We start from the raw sequence: 22,838 nt of genomic DNA on the forward strand, positions 1-22,838 counted from the left end.
TATATGCTCTGGTTATGTGATATGTTTGATACATCGCTGTGGCATGTGACTACCTATGTCATGCATTATATGTATGCCAAAGCAGGGTAAGGATGCCTGTGGTTGATTAATGACTTGTGTCGAGTGCGTGGTCGCGTGATTAGGGACCCCGAGGCGAGTTGGCCTTCTAAACGGGGCTTAGGCCGTTAACTTATCGAGACTTTCGTCTCGTTTGTTGTTGTTAATCATTTTTCAGGCCCTTAGCATGTTGATGCACCCAGTTTGGTTCAGGGTGTCTGGAAGCTAGCTTTTTGGGATCGACCTGTTGGTGAAGTAGATTAGCCCCAGTCTGGTATCTTTTTGTTGGCTTTTGTGGTAATGCCTGAAGTGGGCATGTAAAAATATTCCCAGGGGTTAATCAAGTGAATATTAAAATGGTGTTGTTGTTTATCTTTTGTGAATCGTTTTCCTATCTATTCTTATTTATTGTAGTTGTCCGGGTGATTGTTGTTATCGCTTCCGCATGCATAATTAAAAGCTAAAATGAAGGGTCGACGACGAGTCCTGGGACGTCGCATCGTGACGACCATAGTGGGATGTTGCGCGTCCGTAGGGTTCGGGGCGTGACACTTTCGCTCGTGCATCTCTTCAATCCATCGACTGTGGCTTGCTTCCATATTGAAATCTTGGGTGGTTGGACCATAGCCTCCTGGGGGTCATAGTAAATCTTGTGATCTGTACAACATCTGACCAAAAAAAGAAATGTGTAGAGCTTTTGATTCTTTCCTACTCTCTTAGAAAATGTGTACGGCTTACACACACACATATATCATCTTGTTCACTATCATCTGCTAAGTGGTTTCCATAACTGAAATCTTTGTCAATTTTAATCTCGAAACTTAACAATAATTACTTCAGGTTCATGTCTGGGAAGTAAGTAATGTTATTCAGTAATTTATTCTCGATTATTGTCAAACAACTCCTTAATTCTATTTCTTGATATTACCAACGCTTAAAATTTTAGTGCTTACAATCGAACCACTTAGTTTCCAATTTCACCCCAAAAGCCCGAAGTGACGGGCCAATTTTTCTCATGACTATTTAAAGAAGCTAACGATTCAATACACGGATCCCGTTTGTTTCGATACCCAATTAAAAATTGTCGCGTCATTTGATAGGTAAAAATTCAGTAAAAAATCTTGGTAGCTCTAGCATTTCTCATCTCCAATTCCTATTGCTGAGAGATTGGGATTGATGACTTAGCAATCAATTATTCCCTTCGCGTCGAAATTACCAACATGTTCAACATTGATAGCTCATGTCAGCTGCATATATTATAGGCGTGTTTGGCGAGGAGGACTCTTGGGGTGCATTTGGCAATCATTCTGTTCCCGAAAATAATTTCTGTTCAGAAATAATTTTTTTTATTCCGTGCCCGGAAACAATTTCTAAGTATTTGAAGATGTTTGGTAACCGTCTAAAATTTCTATTCTTGGAATAGAAAAAGAACATAAATGCATTTGGTAATTGCACAAAATTTCTTTTTATTAATAATATTTTGAATTTTTTAATATTTCTTTCTCTTTTTTTTCCTTTTTTTTCTTCTTCTTCTCCTTCCTTGGCCATGGCTAGGTCATCAGCGTCGGCAACCGGCCACAGATGCCAGCGACAGGCCACAAATCAGGGCCGGCGAGGGTGGCTCGCGACTTGCGCGAGTGTCGCCCTCGCCGCCGCCCTCACCGGCCACAGGCTAGGAAGAAGAAGAAGAAAAAAAAATTCATTTCCATTTCTGATTCTTGTTCCTAGAATCAAGAAGCAATTTTTTTTTACTTCTTGATTCTGTTCCAAAACTAATTTTAGGCAAATTTGTTCCCGAGAATAAAAAATTTACCAAACGGATTTCTATTCCAAAACTGATTTTAGGAACAAAAGAATAGAAATAGTTACTATTTGGCAGGTTGCCAAACGCGCCCTTGGTCTTTTTCTCAGTTTCTTCGAACTGTGCTTTCCTCCTTTTTTTTCTTTTTTCTATTTTTGTTTGTTCTTCTTGGCCAGACATTCTTTTCTCTCTTTCTTTGTGGTCTTGTAATTCCCTCTGGATAATTCAAGTTTAGGGACAACATTGTGCATTTTCAAATAGTCTATGGACTAACTTGAGCATGTACCAAAAGTTTAAGGACCACATCGAACAATTTAAAAGTTCAGGGACGACATTATATATTGGGCTAAATTTTAGAGACTACATTAAACAAAATTAAAAATTCACGGATTACGTTGCCTATTAGGCCAAAGTTGATTGACCATTTATGTCATTTTTTCATTCCCTTGTAATGGCATCAATTGAAGCAAGACCAAAGAAAGGGCTTAAACGAGACACTTGGGCTTGATCATATTTATTATTTTTTGCAAGCCCAGTTATTCCCTTGAAATTGGGTGGCGTGGGGTGTGGGAGGTTCGACTCTCACATTCCACTGAGAGAGGGAGGAGAGTTAAAGTAAGATCCAAGAAAAAATAATTCAAAAAGCTTGATCAGGATAGAGATAATGGATATGTGGCGAGGGGTGAAGACAGGGACATCATTGATGTTTTTTTTTTTTGTGAAAAATTTCAAATAAGGGCATGAAGTGTCAATATTTTCTCAAATAAGAGTCTGAAGTAGCCATGCAGTCTCAAATAAAGACCTAAAGTGGCCATAGCAATTTCAAATAAAGGCTTGATCTTGTCGGTCGCTGGCTGGTCAAGGGCATTTCTATCCAAATACAATTTTAATTTTAAATTATTTATTTATTTCTTCTTTGAGTTTTTTCTCATTTCTTTTTTTTTTCCTTTCCGGCGAGCGCTTTGCGAGCGAGGCGACCCTCACCTAAATCTGGTGAGGGTGGCCCTCGCCAGATCGAGCATGGGTGATCCTCGCCCAACCTTCTTCGGTGACCGGCCACTAGCGAAGAAGAAAGAAAAACTAGAAAAAAAAGGTAAAAATAAAGAGAAAAGGAAAAGGGGAAAAGTTCAAGAAAAGGTAAAGAACGAAAATGCCTTTGATTAACCGAAAAGTCAATCCCTTCTTTGAAACTAACATAACTATTTTATGCCCTTATTTGAAACAAGATTCACTTCAGACTCTTATTTGAGAAAATAAAAATACTTCATGCCATTATTTGAAATTTTTCCTTTTTTTATGGGTGTGAAGGCAAAGAAGATGATACTTGATGAGGGTGCGAAGGCAAAGAAGTTGATAGTTGATACATCAATTGATACAGTTGATAGTTGATACATGATGGTCTTATACTATCACTATCATCTTCTATAGCGAAGATGATGGTCTTATAAGACCATGTTCTTATACCATCATATTCTTATAAGACTATCATCTTATAAGATTCTAGAATTCTAGAATCTTATAAGATGATGGTCTTATAAGAATATGAGCGAAGATGATGGTCTTATAAGATGACGGTCATATAAGACCATGTTCTTATACCATCATATTCTTATAAGACCAGATGATAGTGATAGTATAAGAATATGGTCTTCTATGCCTTCACGCCCATAGTCTTCACCCCCATAAATAAAACATCGCTGATGTCCCTGTTTCCACCCCTCGCCTCGCCATGGATCTTACCTCCATTGTCTCTATCCTGGTCAACTTCATCCAAGTGAAATACCAGGGGAAGTTGATTTCACCCTTTGAAACTCACCCTGTTGCCACCGGCGTCGCCATCTGCAGCCTGCTCCTACATTTCTTGTTGGTGCACGCCGCTAATTGGGCACCGCAGTCTCGCGCCCGTGCTCCTTCTCGTGCTGGAGCATCGCACCTCCTCGTCGACTTCACCAGTTGGATATCAGTGGCTTTGCTCGCGTGGTTGCTGCTCCACGACTCCTTCCACTCCGTCCCATGGTTCGTGCTGCTCCTGTTGCTTTCCATGAATCTGTTGCGCGTCCTCATTCGAAAACTTTGTCTGTGGTGTTACCGCAAACTTGTTCTCATGATTATCCGTGCTGCGCGGTCTCGTCTGTGGCATGGTGGAAGAGCGCAGCCACTTTCACCGCGCGCGGCCGTGGATCTGCGTTTCATGCTGGAAGTCTGAGTGCCGAAGTTGTTCGACTGTTCCCCGCTTGAGAAAAGTAATCTTATTTATATGACCACTTTAAAACAAGTGATGAGGAAGCTTGCTAGTTTTATATAAGAGGCACTTGGGGCTTTCTTTTCTTTATCTGAAGCCCATAAGGAGTCCCCAAGCCTTTGGCATCAAACTATCTCCCGACCATGAGAAACGAAAACAGGGAACGAGTAAAAAACCACCTATGTATCGCTCCTATTCCAAGCCATGACTGGTGATGCACCTTGTAGCAACTAAATCCAATTAAGATAGGCTAAGCTAGAAAAAAAAATTGGGATCTATTGTTATTGAAGAGATCGGAGAACTGTTATTGCTTACTAGCTATTTCGATGATAATATAGTTTTAGTTTGTCGTTGCAGAATGAGAGTGGTTACATCATATAGTCTTCATTCTACCTCTGAGAGGTGACAACTAGATCCTTGCTGTGGCAAATGCATCAACACTTTGCAATCTACGTCTACTCAAGTTGATTCATAATCAAATTATGCATCCCAATGTTAATACTTCGATATATGACAGAGAGCACACAAGTCTCCAGTTCTTTACTTCAATCAGTCTCAATTCTTCACAAGAACAAGAGTCTCCAGTTCTTTTCAAGCAATCTCATTTCTTCTGAACTTATGTCCCGTCGAAACAATAAACTTTAATACGTATTTCTCAGGTCAAAACATGAGATTTCCTTGCTTCGAGCTTGAGGAACGGTTTGAGACGTCACCTGAAGTTATCTGAAGTATGTGACTTTCTTGGCTATTCAAGAAAATTAAGCAGCAATATAATCAAGTGAAGTGAAAGCTCTTTGAGCATCTGAAATAACTTAAATTCTTAGTATACAAACTTAGAGCTCCCTAAACAAGAACTAAATGTTGAATTTCCTCCCTGCTCCCGGACAGCTTCAGCTGTCCATCCAATTCATCCAGCAACAAATAAATCTCGCTGGCATCCGGATGATCTTTATCGGAAGCTGCAAACTGATGAATCTCACCTTCCATTTCAATCGAACTAGCCCCAGGACATTCCTTTTCCACTCTCTGTTCTTTCATGGATGCTCTGATCTTCGCAACCTCTCCCCACCGACTCACTTCCGCGTACATATTAACTAAAAGAGCAGAGTACCCACTATTTTCTGGCTCCAAAACCTTCAATGCATTAGCAGCAACTTGAGCTATCTCCAAATTTCGATGGAGCTTACACCCGCCAAGCAATGCACCCCAAATAACAGAATTTGGTTCGACTTTCATATTCTGAATCAATTTGAGGGCATCTTCCAGCAATCCGGCTTTGCTCAATAAATCTACCATGCATCCGTATTGTTCGACGCCGGGAGTGATGTTATAATCATCGGTCATGCTACAAAACCACCGTCGGCCTTCATCTACTAGCCCGGCATGAGTGCACGCACTTAAAACGCTAACAAATGTCACCCCATTAGGCTTTATCTTTTCTCTCTCCATCATCTCGAACATTTTAAGTGCATTTTCTGCATAACCATGCATTGCAAGCCCTTCAATAACAGAGTTCCAGCAGAAGAGGTTTTTCTCTCGCAACTTGTAAAATACCACAAGCGAACTATCTAAGCTCCCGCACTTGGCATACATATCGACCAACGCGGATCCAATATAAACATCAACGCAGAATCGGTTCTGCATTGCATAATGATGGATTTCCTTCCCCGCGTCTAGTGCACTGAGATGAGCGCAAGCTGAAATTACAGCAGCAATGCTCACTTCATCAGGGGTAATTCCATGAGCAGTCATCTCTCGAAACGTGGTCAATGCTTCTCTGAATCGCCCGTTCTGAGAATAGCATGTGATCATAGTCGTCCATGAGATGATATCCCTCACTGTCATCTGTTCAAACAGCGACTCAGCCAATTCAACATCACCCAACCTTGCGTACCCATCAATCATAGCATTCCAAGCAGCCACATTTCTTTCAGGCATTTCCTCAAACAATGCCCTGGCAGCGCTCATGTCGCTTGAACGGGCATGAGCCGAGACCATCGTAGTCCAGGCAAAAGCGTCTCTTTCGGGCATTTCATCGAACACCTTCCTCGACTCTATAATATTACCAAAACCCGCATACAAATCGATCAGAGCTGTCTGCACGAACACATGCGAGCCGAACCCATTTCTCCAGGCGTGACCGTGAACACTCTCCCCCAGCCCCGAGCCCTGCGCCGCACCGCAAGCCTTGACCAGTGACGACAGGGCGAAACTCGTGGCACGGACATCGTCCCTCAGCATGGACTTGTAGCACTCGAGGGCAGGGACCGGCGAGCAACCGCGCGCCAGGCATCGGATCATCGCGTTGTAGACGAAGGCGTTGGGATTCTCCACGCGGTCGAAGGCCGAGACGGCGAGAGCCGGGTGGCGCGTGGCCGACGAGGCGGCGGAGATGAACTGGTTCATCAAGAAGCAATCTTGGTCCGCGCTTTTCTTGATCATGGAGGCGTAGATGGATTCGAGCTCGCTTCCGCTCGCGCATCTCTTCAATCGGTCGACGATGGCTTGCTTCCAGATCGAAATCTTGGGTGCTTGGATCATAGCCTCATCGGGGTCATGGTAAAACCTGTGAAAATGTGCACAACTTTCGATTCTTGAAAATGTGTGAAACTCTCGTTCTTTCCTGTCCTCTTTTCCCGCTCTCTTTGAGAATGTGTACGGCTTTTGATTCTTGAAATGAAATAAGGCTTATATGTACCTTTCGCGGGAATATAATAAAGCCGGAAAAAGCCCCTAAAAAGCCCTAAACTATACCCAACGCATTTATTGAAACTTTTTTTTGTGACATGAAAAATTCCAAATTTGTATTTATGTGATATATTCATTTTTCGTCAAGGTACAAGGTATCGTCATTGAGTACCATTAAAAATTTGTCTACATGAATGTTGGAAACAAATGGTATTGACATGGTGCACATGATTTAAGCAAAATAAAAATGACGTTGTTTTGACTGAAAAAAATTTGATGGATCCTTAATAGAGGATAAATGTGTAATGTAGGTACAAGTTTAGGGTTTTCTATGTTACAAAAAATATTCTAGGTAAATGTGTTACATTGAACATAATTTGAGATTTTTGGAGGTTTTTTTCTTTTTTTTTTCCATAAACATTCTTCGATTGGAACGCGGGGTTGTTTGTCTAAAACTACTTTCTCTTTAAAATTTAAAATATCATTAAATTTTGATAAATTATGAAAAAACATATGTGTTGTTTCGTGTCAATGGTCATATATCATGAAAATTTCAGGTATTTAAAATTTAAAAAATACAAAGGACTTGAAATTACGAAGATGTCCTCACTCAGCACTAGCAGCGATCCAAGTCGAGGTAGGCGAGCTCTGCTATCATATCAAAGGTGCAAGAGGTCCAAAACCCATCTGTTGCTCGTCACTATGTACTAAACTTCTCAAGTCAAATAGAAACATTACATTGGAAGATTGTTCGTTCGTAGGCATTCAATTAATTCCTGTCTTTCACTTATAAGAAAATTACTCAAACAGCTATTTCTCTATAAAGATTGTTTCCCTCTGAAAAAAAAAATATAATGTGTAACGCTTATATCACGTGACGTGCTGATGTGACGTCGCTCATCCAATCAAGTATCGATAATAATGTAATACAGAAAATCACGACAAACGACAACACCTTACTTTCTACGGGCAAATGGATGATACTGTATCAACATCCCCCTCGTGGCGTATATCTAGACGATTTTGTCCTTGCTTTGGGGAGTCCATACTTGTAACCAACTAACCATCGCTTCAAATGGCAAATGCAATAAGTAATAAAGATGAACAATTTGGGCCGAATGACATCAACATGAATGATTGGGCCCATGGGCTTGTTACTTGTATGGGCCTCATTGGACGGGTCATAGGCCCGACAAGTATGGAAAGATCTGCCCAGACCCAGAAAGTTCAATACTTTTATATTTTGCTTTAAGGGTAAGATTTCTCTTTTGGTCTCTCGATCTAATTTACCTTGAATATTCGGATAATATGTTTTGCAAATTTTTTTTGAGTAATCAATTAAATTCATGAATAAAGATTCAGCTTTAATAAGATAGGGAGTATACACATACTCAAAATTCATTAATATGATAATTCACGATACGAATGGGGTGGAAAAAGCGAATGCGGCTAATTTTTCTCTATCGCTCATTCAATTTTTTCTTGCTGCAGTCGCGCAATACTGCTCGTGCGTGAATAATGAGCTGCCTACTCCTTGTATAGTGCAAAGGATTGCAATGCATGCACGTAGGCAACGATGGGAAAATCACTAATTTTCGACTACTATTAAGTACCAACGTACTAAGAGTAGGTGACTGAGAGAACTAGAAAAGTATTGATTTGGTCGCATAACATGAAGACTAACCGCGTCGATTTTTCATGGGTTTTGGAAACGCGGCTTAGGCCGATACTAGAGATCGCGAGTACGCAACACTTGCGATCTAAAGAGAGAATATTTGAAGTGAGAAGCTCTAAAGAGACTGTATAAGAAAACTATTGCAAAGTGCTATTAGAATTTGTATTCACTTCCTAGCCTACTACTTCATTTGTGAACCAAACTCCATACTGTCACATTGGAGAGCAAGCAAAACAATTAGACTATCAGTAGTCACAGAATCAATACGACTGAGCCGCAGAAATACACTGTTTCTGTACTTCTAAACAAATTTCAGAAAGAACAAACCCAATAACCCTAAACAAAACTTTAGGCAAAAAACCAATTCTCTAGGCCTGATCATATCTTCACGGCCTAATCACTAAAATGGCAGCTTGAGATACTAATACTGCATATCTCTGCTTGATGATTTTAGTGACTTCATGGGATACTAACCAATGTTTCCATGGCATGGGACCAAGACGGACACCGATCCAACAAGTATTTACGGTAGACGAAATCCAGTCGCCACTTCATGCTATACTTTAGCTTGATCAGACAGCTCATCATGCAAACTGTCGATTTCAGATGGAGGAGTTCCATGTCCATTCAGGTATCTCTTTTCCTTGCTAAACTGAGGCAAAAACCCTTGACCAAAAGCTTTGAGGGCAACGGCAAAAATCACACCAGCAAGGGCAAGAGAAAGCATCTTAAATAAGGATAAGCTCCACTGTACAAATGAACAAAGCTACTATTGTTAAATACAAGTTACAACAACACCACATCAGCTGAGTACTAATTAGTAAAGCAAACATGGGGATGTTCTACTACTGTTAATGAAGCATATGTTACAACATACGATTAACAAAGATCTCACACTCATACCCGAGACAGTGCACAGTAGAAAAGTTCTAACATTGCTCATGGTGAACTACATCTATTCTAATATTTGACAAAAAAAAAAAAATACATCTATTCTAATCTGAAGGATGTGTCATATCAAATCATCGTTCAGTAACTGTTTGTCAGCAGACTGAATTAAACAATGTTTAGCCACCAGTTTCTGCTAACAATCTGGAAGGCTTGACAATTCAAAATTCTAATTTTACTAGTACCATCTTATGTAATGGCAATCGCAATATTCAGAAAATGTGTTGGGAAATATGCGCCCATTATTGCATGGGCTTCTATGGGTGATTCAGGCACATGATGCGGTTCAATATCCCACTTTGCCACTTGCATTTTTGCCAGGTCCATAAGATTACTAAAGTATTTTATGTCCAAGGTTTGTTCACCTAAAGAGTATACTAGTAAGAAGACAAAAGAAAAAAAATGAATGTTTGAATATAATTGAAGGCCAAAACATGTAAATTTTTTTTATCCTTTGCCACAGACTATAGTAATGTTCATATCCTTTTTAATAAGCAGCTACAAACTGCTTGGAAGTCCGTTTCAGTCACAATCACTAAGGGCCACTTTCAAGGTCATTCAGTGCCGGTATCTTGTCATTAATTTGGCATGAAGAATGCATGCATTGAATGGATTAGTGGGGTAATCCAATTGAAATTGGTCATTAACGCGTCTTAGACAATTGAAAATTGCTTATTAAATACATAAAAATACATGTGCATTTATGGTATTAGAGAAGTTGATAAAATAAAGACTGGAACACAAAAGAAATGATACAGCATGCAATCTCATAGGGAGAGTAAACTTTTATATGTAAGGGAGAGAATAAAAAACTCATTATCTAGTCAAAGAAGAGAAATGAAGGATCGTTCATTTCCCGCTTAAAAGATAATGAAAGACCACACGAGCAGCGAACAAAGCAGAGCAAATATCAAAGGAACAAAGTAGGCAAAGGTTGATAAATGACCGTGTTAATTAACAAAAACCACACCTAAAGCTGATTATGTACATTAGTCATCCCAGCATAGACTAAAAATTTCTGACAAGTTTTGATGGAATCCGAAATCCAATTTCCATGGATGTGGGCAAAAGCCGTGTTCCCTTGTCCAGTACTGAGCACATAGACTACTTGAATAGTTTGCTGTCTCCACTACATTCGTTAACCAAACAGGAAGTACTCTACTGGACACAGAACTCTATATAAGGTAACAGATCATGGAAGCATGGTGATATAAAGTTGTCGATGATTTACTCCAGTTCTAATAATAGGAAAAACTAGAATATGCATTGGCTACCTTTTCATTGGACAAGATGGTAGAATTCAGGACCATGTGACATGAAAGCTCTTTGGTGGGCAGTGTATAAACGTCTTCATAGAACAAATCTAGTATGTCGGCCAATCCAGCCTGCAAATTCCATCAAGAGTCAAAATGCATAAAGCACACCATTTACTACTGAAATTTAGATACATCAACCTAACGCTTAAATAATTTCCAAGTATGAGACTGAATAAGGGCAACTAGTTTGAAAGGACATCAACATTTAGTTTCCAAATAATCACTTATAGACTTCAAAGATCAAACATACTGGAGCGCTGACAAAAAGGTATCTGCTAAACATAACAAAATGGCATAAGCCTAAAGACAAGAAGAAAGGTACCATCTGGGAGTGGGTCAAAAGAACCTCTTGCATACTCCCATCGAGTTTCCTCCAGCCATCTAATTTCAGATCCAGCAGCTTTTGAGTATCAATTTGTAGCCTGTAGGCAGGTACATATTCAGTTAACCAAGCACAGAAATCAGGACCACCAATCTTCTCCAGTTTAGACTGCACAGCTTGCGTCCACCCAAAGAACTTTGACCCTGATTTACGAAGCCGAATTTTTCCCTTGCTCGAGCTAAATTGTTCCAGCAAAATTGTGGCATTTTCAACCATCTCATCTTCAAATAACTTCCACAAAATAACTGAAGAATCTTTTGAAGAAAACCTTCTGGGTTTCCTGAACCATCGAGAGACAGTACTAAAAAATTCTCCATGCGCATTGCCAAGCACAAGTTGTTCAGTACTTTGAAGAGCAGATGTACAAACAACTTCAGCAAGCATAGAAATGACTTGTTCATCCAATGAGCTGATGGCAAAGGACACAGGGACCTAATGCATAAGAGAACTGAAGCCATCAGTATCATGTTGCACCTGCAGGACAGACATGCTAGCATAAAGTCATATTAGACTAATATAAATGGCAAATATATATATATGCTTAAAAGCTATTCAGTAGAAAGAAGTTTCACCTCTCTGGGGCTTTCAAGATCTTCCATATTTCGTTCAGCTCCGGGATGAAACAATACCAGTTGAAAATTCCAAAGCTGCTGCACAACTACTTGTCTAAATGTCATGGCAAGTATGTTCCTTGATGTTGGGCTGCCCAGCATGTCTTTGGTAATTTTTAGTTTGCTTGCCTTCTCTTTAACTTTCCTAGCCGGCAGAAACTAAATAAAAGATGGTAGGAATAAGTGTAATTGAGTAAGATGGTAGCTCATTATTTGATTATTGAAATACTATTTCAGATAAACCTATTTTGAGATTTGAAGCAGTCAAGTAAAAGCCGTAAAACCAAAATTATCAATTCAATCCATTGGAAGGTGACAGTTGTTATAACCTGAGGGCCTTTTGATGAGCACCGTATTACAAGCAAGTTCTTACAGAAAAAATTCAAATACGGGGAGGGAAAGAGATGTATATTACATTTACAAATTGATTTTTCAAAAAAATTCATGATTGTGATATCAGGAGAGCTGTCCTTACACCTGTAATAGCTCAAGCCATTCTTTTGCAGCTAGTAGTTGGACAGCTAGAGAAATGCATTGCCTACACCAAAGCATAATAAAGCACTAATTTAGGAGTACTACTTTCTTTCATTCAGGCAAAATAGTCCAACTTGACTGGGGACATACATCATCTTGTATCTAAATCACAGAGGGACATAACGTGCAGAAAATAATTCGATCCACAATTGAAGTTTGCTGTCAGAAAGGACCGTCTGCAGCTTATGTTCCAAAAAGACGCTGCGATAGGATGAGGGAAACCGAAAATACTGCCCAAACAACATCATTCATCAGCCAAGAATCTGTGATTTGACAAGAAAAGATATCGATTGATCATGTCATGCAATGTCAAATTCCATGGAAACTTTCAGTCTCCATAGCCAGTACTTCGCATCCAACAATACCCACAATAGCAAAACACAAATCAAGAATGACAACCAAAATGCAAACCAACCACAGCGAAACATGTTTACTGAATTCAAAACCTATACTTCCTAATTTCCTAGCCCCGAATCAATCACACGTCATTCTGAAACCACGAGTTCCTCTACTAATACTATCACCAACCAGAAGAAAATCGATTTCAGTCAAGAATGCTGATTCATGCTCCCTCATCGCAGATGGCCGCAATTCCTATTGGCTCAGGTCATTAATAAACTTGCTCGAAAAACCCAATTAACATCATCAGAAAATGATTTCTACCATGATACAACATTCATGCCATTCCGCATCATTTTTCAAATCAATCAAATATTTAAAACGTATTCAAACATATCACTTTCCATTCAATCGCAACTATGTCTAGTCAAATTCACATTTCCTTAGCTATTTCCGCCCATATCATGCCTCAAACAGCAAGCAAATGCCAGAGATTACATAAAGCAAAATAAGAAAACTCCGCAGCTTCAACAATCAGAAACTCACCAATCGCGTGGAAACGGTGCTCCGGCCCTCAGCGCCTCCAGGGTACACGGTCTCGACCACCATCGCGCGCGCGCCGGACTCGACGTGCTCGCTGGCGGCCTCGCCGCCGTCGGCCGCGGCCGCGGTCAGGGCCTGCCCGAAGTCGACGGCCCCGACGATGCTGAGCCGGGCCGAGTCGTTCTCGTACGTCCTGACGCAGGGCAGCAGCCTCTCGTCGGAGCCGGCGATGGCCTCCAGGAATTCCTGTTCCGACGACGGGAGGGTCCGCGGATGGCCGCCGCAGGAGACGGTGGAGGGCGGCGGCCTCCGGAGGCGCGTGAGGTGGACCGCGGAGCGACGCTGGTGAAGCGTGAAGAGGGAGGATGAGTGCGCGAGAGAGTGAAGGAGCGACATTTCTCAGCGAAGAAGAAGAAGAAGAAGACGAAGATGAAGAAGACGAAGAGCGAAGGCCAAGGGATGGGGGTCGTTTTGCAAACGTTCTTTAAAGAGAAGAACGACAATGGACCCATTTGCAAAACTTTAATTTCAAAAGTGGCCCGAAAATATTTCTTTTTCGGCCCATGTAATGGGCAAGATATTTCAAGGTGTCCCATATGTTAAAACTTTTATGTCAAATAACCCTCGGGGCTTGAATGCACTTTTTTATCTCGTGATCAAAATCTGTCTGGACGACCGTGATCTTTTTTACATTTCCATCCGATGGTGAAAATATAGGGCCGTCAAATGAGTGGGTCGAATCGAAAATGGCCCGGTCTATTTTGACTTATTTAATCCGTTTTGATTAATTTTTGGGCAATATAAATTTCACAGGTATAAGATTTCGATAATTAAAAATTTTGTAGTACCATTTTTCCCTCCTTTTCTTTCCCTCCCTCTTTCTCTCCTTTTCTTGATCCATTTAGCAGCTTTTTCAATATTTATGCCCAAAAAAATGGCTAAAGAATAAATTATACTAATCCTTGATTAGGATCGTTTAAGTTTAGTAACTAAGGACCTTATTCGCCCTATGTAATCAAGTTTATATATGCTAAATAATGCACACACGAGATATATCAAATTAGGTTGTATTAAGTTATGGTATAGCTACTTCAAAGCAACGTGGTTTCCTAAAGTGCAACATTTGTCTCATCAGAATGGTAATGCGAACCCAGAACACCCTTCAATCTCAATCTTTTACAAAAAAAAAAAATGCAATATGTAACGCTTACTATAAGATGAATTAATATATTAAGAATGGACTACGACATGGAAAATGGACGCAATGATAACTTAGGATGGTCAATATAAAAGAATAGAGCGCGCATTTATGTGTGATTGGGAAAAGACACTGCCTGAAAGGACGGTCGGATTTAAGTTCATTACATAAATTATGAATATGAATTTTCGAGGTTAGGTCGAGTCAAAGTTAGGTATAAAAGGATATTGCCCATCCCGTGCAATTATCTTTCGAGATTATCATCAGTAGTTTCGAGTATAGTTTGAGTTCCTCCTCAAGTAAAGAGTTGGATTTATCTAAGTGAAGTAATGGGTGTTGGAAAAGTAATAATATATATACGTAACGCGATACTATTGCTTGTAATCAGAAAATATAAAATGAGATAATAAACAGAGATAAGAAAGCGATAACAATTTCAATAATAATAACCAAGCCAACATTAATATAATCTTTACAAATAAAGATTACAAATCAAAAATAAACTTGCTAGGTGCTATAAACTCGAAAAAGAATTGAACAAGAGATGAGCTATGGATTACCGAATCTCTTTAAAACAATTAGTTTTTGCCCACGGTACTTTACATATTTACGAACTATACCTCACCATATACAACACATCGAACCCGTTTGTATTAGTACTATACGAACAGGACTCGTTCGGATACTTCTTGTAACTGGCACTTAGAGAATGACTACAAAGAAAACTAGAGGAGTATTTCGAGGAATTCTTCTTTTTGAACTAAAGAGATACGTTTATTTATAGACAAAGAAAACAGCAGCAGAAAATTGAAAGGACATGAACTCAAGCGTGTTATGCTCACATTTGTTGAGCCATTAACCTTTAATAACAACAATATTGAAGTCATAATATAATTACAACAATTCATGTCTAGTAATTACAAATAAACTGCTCAAAAAATGAGCTAAAGAGACATGTTGAATCCATAATTACAACAATCCCCTTCATGAACGAATTAACAAAATAAGAATTCTTAGTGCGAATATGGAAATACACTGCATCAAGATGGGTAGCTTTCGCTTTGAACCCTTTTTAGTGAAAGCTTATCGAGCTTACTTAACTAATCGTGGACTAATAGCTAGTTATTTGTGTAGGCCCATACAATTCACCTCACAAAGATTTCTTAAAAGTAGAAGTACTTCTTTGCTTTGGAGTATAGTATAAATGAAAATTTTATATTTTGCTTAATTTATTACTATCACATAGATCTACCATGAATTTTTCATGGAACTAAAAAATTTCATTATGTTCTAAATATTTAGGATTCGTGTAAATTTGTTTAGTGTCCACCACAAAATTTTCAATTCACTACTAAGTTTAGTAAGTAAATTTAGAGTCTTAGAGTCCTAATGGCTACATTGCATTTCTATTGTAGCCTGATTGTTTCAAGGGTTAATACCACGAAAAACTCTAAACTGGTACACTTGTGACACATTTACCCCAAACTATTTTTTTGATAATAAAAAACCCCAAATTGGTACACCTTTGACAATTTTACCCCGAACTATTTTTTTGACCATCAAAAACCCAAAAATGGTACATCTGTGACAATTTTACCCTGAATTTACCACAAAAAACCCCAAACTGGTACATATGTGACAATTTTCCCATGAATTAAAATTTTAATATTATTTTTTTATTTTTTTCGAATTTTTATTTATTTATTTATTTTTTTCCTTTTATTTTTTTTTTCTTTATCTTCAACCTCTGGCCGGTCGCCGGTCCGGCGATCGGCCAGAGGCGGAAGCTGGCGAGGGCCGCCCTCGCCGGCGTCGGGCGAGGGCCGTCCTCGCTAGATCCGGCGAAGGCGACCTTCGCCGGTATCGGGTGAGGGCTGCCCTCGCCTGTGTCGGGCGAGGGCCGCCCTCGCCGGCGTCGGGCGAGGGTTGTCCTCGCCCGCCCAGGGCAAGGGCGATCCTTGCTCGACTCGACGAGGCGCCTTCGCCGGATCCGGCGAGGGCGACCACGCCTCGCTGCGTCGGCGAGGGTCGCCCTCGCCCGGCGTCGGCGAGGTCGCTCCTCGCCTTTGCCTAGGCAAGGGCGACCCTCGCCCGACTCTCGGGGCGGGCGACCCTCGCTGCGTCGGTGAGTGGCCGCCCTCGTCCAGCTTCGGGCGAGGCGGGCGAGGGCCGCCTCGCTAGATCCGGCGAGGGTCGCCCTTGCCGAGTCGAGCGAGGGCGGCCCTCGCCGGCTTCCGCCTCTGGCCGGTCGCCGGACCGGCGACCGGCCAGAGGTTGAAGTGAAGAAAAAAAAAGAAAAGAAAAGAAAAGAAAAAAGAAAAAATTCAAAAAAATAAAAAAATAATATTAAAAATTAGTTTGGGTAAAATTGTCACAGGTGTACCAGTTTGGGATTTTTTATTGTCAAAAAAATAATTTGGGGTAAATGTGTCACAAGTGTACCAGTTTAGGGTTTTTCGTGGTATTAACCCTTGTTTCAATAACATTGCTTTTTTGTTAAATTATTTTGAATAATAGTTTGATTTTGCCGCCTGAAACAAGCAATTATCACATTTTGCCTTGGGAGGACCGTAAAATTACTCGTTGACTAGACCTCTGGCGACCAAGTTTAATTAGGGGTGTCAACGGGTCGGGTCGGGTCGGGTTTTCATGATACCCGACCCGATCCGAAACAATGAATATATGTGCTTGACCCGACCCGAAACAAGACCCGAACATGATATAGCCGCACAATCGGGTCAGGTTCGGTTCGGGTCGGTTCGGGTCGGGTCATGTTTGAGCGGGTACTTTTGACATCCCTAGTTTTGGTTACTTGTCAAACTGAACACACAGAAGCAAGACCCTTTTAAGTATTCAGAATGCTTTTGAATAGAAATTCTGTGTTAATTGTAGTTTAGACTGAAATCGACAGAGGATTTTGCTCCTGAAAAGCAGGGGTTCATCGTGATACTATTCAGTTCTTGATGTTGCGAGAAGGCGATCAATTTGGGAATTCGATGTTGATAGGTGAGACTTCAAGAGTTGTTCAATGAAGAAGGGTGTGAGGCAAAGCTACGGTTGAGTGAAGACGGGAAGCCTCACGTGACAGATAACTCAAATTACATTGTAGACTTGTATTTCAAGACTCCGATTAAGGACGGTCCTGCCGCCTTGGTCATCTTGATTCGTGCCCCCGAGACGGCGATGCCTTGGTCATCGTGCGAGGATCGTGAGTCGCCGAGAAGCGATCGCCGCTCAAGAGGTCGTCGCCGATGGCGTCTCTGGACCGCTTGCGATGGTAGTTCCCAGGGACAGAGACGGCGGCGGCGGCGTTGTTGTCGCCGGTCGATGATTTCGCCGCGCAGAACTCGGGGATGATGCGGTATTTCCGGAGGCGGCGGCGCGATGGCTGCGAGATCTGGTTGGACGGCGTGGTCTCCGGCAAAAGGATGAAATCCTCCACCGCCTGGCTAGGGTAGAAACAGGTCGTCTCGTTGGTGAGCTTGAGGACGCCACGGCCGTCGATCTCGGCGACGCCGCTGAGGGGTTGGGCTTGGGTACCCAAGCCTAATAGATCCAAACAATACCCAATTCTTTTTATTGTTACCCAAACAAGTTGAGATCCAACCCGACCCAATAAGAAAATTTCGTGTTCGGGTCGGGTCGGTTCGTGTTTCGGTTCGGGTATTGTGTTTGGTTTTGACACCCCTAAGTTTAATAACATCTGACCAAGTTTAATTATTAACTGTACTCTTGCTTCTAATGGAATATCCATTATATCGATGGCTAAGTGTTATTTTTCCCATTTTCTTGCATTAAAGTCACACTTAATGAACCAAAAAAAAAATTCTAGATTTTTTTAGATAATCACACTCTATGGAAAATCTCTTGTGTCACGATACCTATTTGAAGAGATCATTTTAAATGTATTATTCTAAAATATCTAAAATTATTCTGCCAATTTCTTAAAGTATCTCGAATACTTATTAGGTAAATAAAAAAGTATTAATTGGTTTTCATAAAATATATTATGATTTTCAACCTCATCAATAAATTTTTTGTGTCGTAAATTTAAGTGCATTATTTTACTAGAAGGCTCTAAAAATTTTAATTTGTAGCATTTGGGCCTTTGATAAAAAACTTAGATGTCACATTTTTTTTCCTTTTTTCTTTCCCTTTTTTCGTTTTCTTTTTTTCATTGTGGTAACAATAGCTATTCAAGCTTATTCTCTGAAAGTGATGACCACTTAAGCTGTAAGTCCATCAAATATAATTGAATCGAAATTCAAGGCCGCCATGGCCGCAATGGCCGCAAGATTTTTTAGCAGATAATTGAGATGTAAATTCACTTCAATCGGTTGTTTATAACGAAAGTAAGAGCAGAGCCGAATCCCACCAACATAAAGATCAAAGAAAGGAAAAGTAAAGTGAAGCCAATATCATTTTTTTTTTTGCCAATGAGTAGGGAAGCCCTTTGTGGCATTGTATGAAATTAATATAGTTAAGAACATTAAAGATGTGAAGACAGAGTAGAAGAGAGCTAGCGTGGCTATAATGAATATGCCTTTTTAAAAAAGATTGACATACCCTGCTATTAATGCCTCAAGGTACAATAATATCCATTACGATGAAACTCACGACCAGACTACATGATGTTGTCCTCATCCATTGCCCTGACTCTATAAGCATATCTTGACGTTTATCTACAAATCTTCCCAAAATGTTTGTTGAGTTGGTAAGATTGGACATCTTCCACTATCTTTAGAAAAATAAAAAAAGAATAAAAGACAAATAGGTAAAACAGACCTTAAACCACTGCAGTTCCATCTACATAGTCCAGTCCAAAAGCATTTTACTGTAGACTTCCTCGTGATAATTCTATTACCGAATCCATCAGCTCCTCCATACAGTTACCGACTTGTCCCATTGCCTTGTGTGTATTTAGTAGTCTAAATGAATCAACATCTTGCACGACTGCTTTTATTAGTTCTTTTGTGAAATCCTTTTCCCACATCAACTCCAAATGATGCTTAAGACATAACTTTTTTTTTTGTTGAAATTAAGACATAACTTCACAAATTCAAAGATTCTAAAATTTGTAGAGATAAGGACAATCCATAAAGGAAAAAGCAACTCAAGTATTTCAAGAATTGTTATCTGAGTCTTCATCTCGATAAGAGCTCGATTTGCTAACCCAAGTAAGCAATTGTGCGTGCTGCACGTAACACCATATAAGCAATTTTCCCAAAGTTGAAAAATAAAAAGGTTGAAACGGCAAAAGAACACTACAAGTGCCATAACTTGTGTACGGCGCTCACTTTGGTGCCATAAGTTTTTTTTGGATCACTTTAGTGCTAAAATTTTTGAAAAACGATCACTTAAGTGCTAAAATTTTTGAAAAAAGATCACTTAAGTGCCAACTCCGGTGCCGTACACAATTTTTCGTCGGAAATCCGACGTGGCATTTTTTTTTATTAATTTCTGAAGCTGACGTGGCTCGCCGGAGGCTCGTCGGAGATTGGCACTTAAGTGATCGTTTTTCAAAAATTTTAGCACTTAAATGATCGTTTTAAAAAAATTTTAGCACTTAAGTGATCGTTTTTAAAAAATTTTAGCACTGAAGTGATCCAAAAAAAACTTATGACACTTAAGTGATCGTTTTTCCTCCGACTTGGCACCAAAGTGATCCGAAAAAAAGTTATGGCACCAAAGTGATCTCCGTACACAAGTTATGGCACTTATAGTGTCCTTTTGCCAGGTTGAAACTTTCACAATTGCACCATCTTCTTAGGTACATGTAGTATTTGAGAAAACTGATAAATTTAAGATATTAATCGAAGAAACAAACTTCATATGACTTGAAAATCAAAAGGCATGCATCAAAGAACTGAAAAATCTGTTGATGAACACACATCATGTCAAGAGAATAAATGAACTCTTTTTTTTTAATAATATGCGTAGATTTAGTTACAGGTTGATGGGTCCATTTTCAAATGAGTATTTTAAAAGATTCACTTAATGGATAAGACTTTGAATTGAATTAAATCGTATTGTATCATAATATTTAAATCAAGAGCCAATTCATATTAATACTATGATCTCAAAGGGATATGTTGAAACTATAATTTTACACTTTCAATTCATAGATCTATCAATAGATGAAATAAGGTCATTTTTACATGGCAGTTTCGTATATCTGATTTTGTGGCAAGATTCCATAGTGATATCTTGAACAGCTTATGTTGTCGTCACCACGAAGAATAGAGAGGAATCATGTTGGAAATTAGAAATTGATGACGAACAAAAATATGCATGTTTAAATTTAATTACGTTAGAATATATTAATGAATAACTTGGATCAATCAACCTCCATGACCCGAAATTCAGATCTACAATTCTCAATAATTTTATTTGGCAATTCGACATTGAGTACGACTTCTTTACAAATGTTATGATATATATTAATTTATGACATACTGTCACGCCCCGAACCCCCGTCGAGCCCGCGACATCCCACCTCCGGTCGAACAAAGTGCGACGTCCCAGGAATAACGTCGCCGACCCAACGATCCATCAGAGTTAACTCGCGGCGGAAGCAATGAAAAATCCCGGACATTAAAATTGGAGAACACCAGGAAGGAACAAATCATCAAACCACCAAGCATATATTACACTTCCAAATATTTACATCATCCGCCAATACAAACCACAAAATAATTTATAAGCACACCGAACTATAAACTCTAAACCACCAAAATATCATGATCAGCTCTCTAGGTCAGCACTATAAGCACACCGAACTATAAACTCCAAACCACCAAAATATCATGATCAGCTCTCTAGGTCAGCACTATCCAAAAATGGGGCGCATCCTCCTCCCATAACTATCCCCTACGCCCTCTCGAAGGCGTCCACTCTGACTCACTGTCCTCGGTATCACCACCTGAATCCTTCGCAGCTGTCTGCTCACCCGACGACTCCGAGTCGACCTCAATCTCGACATTCAGGCGGGGGCTCTGAAATGGTTTGGTTGAAACAACCATGAGATCACATCTCAATAAGTCACAACCTAAGCCCCACCTAGGCTATCACGTAATTCCGGACACATCCAAACGCGCAACCAAACAACCACACAACCAAGCAATCAAACATTCACACATACCTGGACTCTCTGCATACGCACCATGCACGTTAGCCCACAATCCCAACATACAATTCTTGCACACATGCCATCACACACTTTCCACATATCAATACACGCGCCAATCATACCACAGCAGTACATCACAGCCGCGCGCGTGCCTCGATTATAAAGCAAAACCTACTTGGGCACGTCCCATACCATGCCTAGCAGATTTTACCCCATAATCGCGCACTGCATTACGCGATACAAACACACTCGCACACCAACTCACACCACGCGTCACTTTCTCAAACCTCGCACCTCAAGCCAATTCCCGCTCATTCTCAACCTTTCCACCACTACCGCGCCCGCGTAAAACGCATCAGGCCAACGGTCTTCGACCTCGTCGGGCATCGACACCCCGTCGGGCCGGGCATCGTCACCTCGTCGGGGATGGCATCGTCCCGCGTAAACGAACACGCCTCGGGACGGAATCCTACACACACTTTCCTTCTACCGCGCCCGCGTAAAACGCATCAGGCCAACGGTCTTCGACCACGTCAGGCATCGTCACCCCGTCGGGCCGGGCATCGTCACCTCGTCAGGGACGGCATCGTCCCGCGTAAACGTACACGCTTCAGGACGGACCTCACCCCGCGTAAACGTACACGCCTCAGGGTCTCACCTTTCGAACCAATCCTACATTCCAGTACCTTCGTTCCACTCAAACCACATTTGTCACACGGCCACACCTACACACTGCCAAACACGCACACCTCACACACATTTCACAATTTCACATTCTCGTCACACAAACACGCCACCCAATCACACATTCTTGGCACGCGAATACAATACGCGAATGCACTATCACACCACCACATCTCACGGCCAAGCACACACTGCATATCACCAATCCACATTCAGCCCAAGCATAATCCAAATCAGCCCACGATCACAAATCACACAACCACGTACACAATTCAATTCATAGCATAATTCCCACTGATCGATTGCACAATTTAACCCCAATCCAGTCACAACATCACGGTCCTACCCAAGCTTTCTATACCTCAAATTTTCGTCGCCAAATCAGTCCACAACCACCAAATAACCAGTCTCTCAATTCAGCCCCAAACAGCCCCTAAAACAGTCACAAAATCCCCTAAACTGAACCCTAAACAGTGACCGGAATCCCATTAAAATAAATAGTAAACGAACTCCAAAAATTCTAAATTTTGGATATGTCACAAAAAACATCCCGATAAACATTTCTTATGAAGAACACGAAATCTGGTTCAAACTGCAACTATGCCTTTTTGTCCCTCGAAATCAGACCAAAATCAGTTTGCTCCAACAGAATATTTTGTCCTCAAAATACATTTATTTCAACACCCCAATC

At 40.6% G+C, this 22,838-nt stretch overlaps 2 protein-coding genes across 2 annotated transcripts; both read right to left on the minus strand.

Moving 5' to 3' along the window:
• Window positions 1-4,848: 4,848 nt before the first annotated feature.
• LOC115663324 (pentatricopeptide repeat-containing protein At1g06143-like) lies at window positions 4,849-6,760 on the minus strand. The gene has a single exon (XM_030585337.2). The coding sequence runs from the start codon at window positions 6,639-6,641 to the stop codon at window positions 4,944-4,946; it is 1,698 nt and encodes a 565-aa protein (XP_030441197.2). The 5' UTR covers window positions 6,642-6,760; the 3' UTR covers window positions 4,849-4,943.
• A 1,933-nt stretch (window positions 6,761-8,693) lies between these two features.
• Window positions 8,694-13,532, minus strand: LOC115663325 (uncharacterized). The gene is made up of 5 exons (XM_030585338.2): window positions 13,140-13,532; window positions 11,682-11,879; window positions 11,050-11,541; window positions 10,686-10,796; window positions 8,694-9,211 (listed from the first exon to the last, which is right to left on the minus strand). The coding sequence occupies exons 1-5, from the start codon at window positions 13,530-13,532 to the stop codon at window positions 9,020-9,022; spliced, it is 1,386 nt and encodes a 461-aa protein (XP_030441198.2). The 3' UTR covers window positions 8,694-9,019.
• Window positions 13,533-22,838: the final 9,306 nt, after the last annotated feature.

The sequence above is a fragment of the Syzygium oleosum genome, unplaced genomic scaffold (genome assembly GCF_021117445.2).
Source record: "Syzygium oleosum isolate NSW1041296 unplaced genomic scaffold, Sole_v2.1 Sole_v2.18, whole genome shotgun sequence".
Classification (NCBI taxonomy): Eukaryota; Viridiplantae; Streptophyta; class Magnoliopsida; order Myrtales; family Myrtaceae; genus Syzygium; species Syzygium oleosum.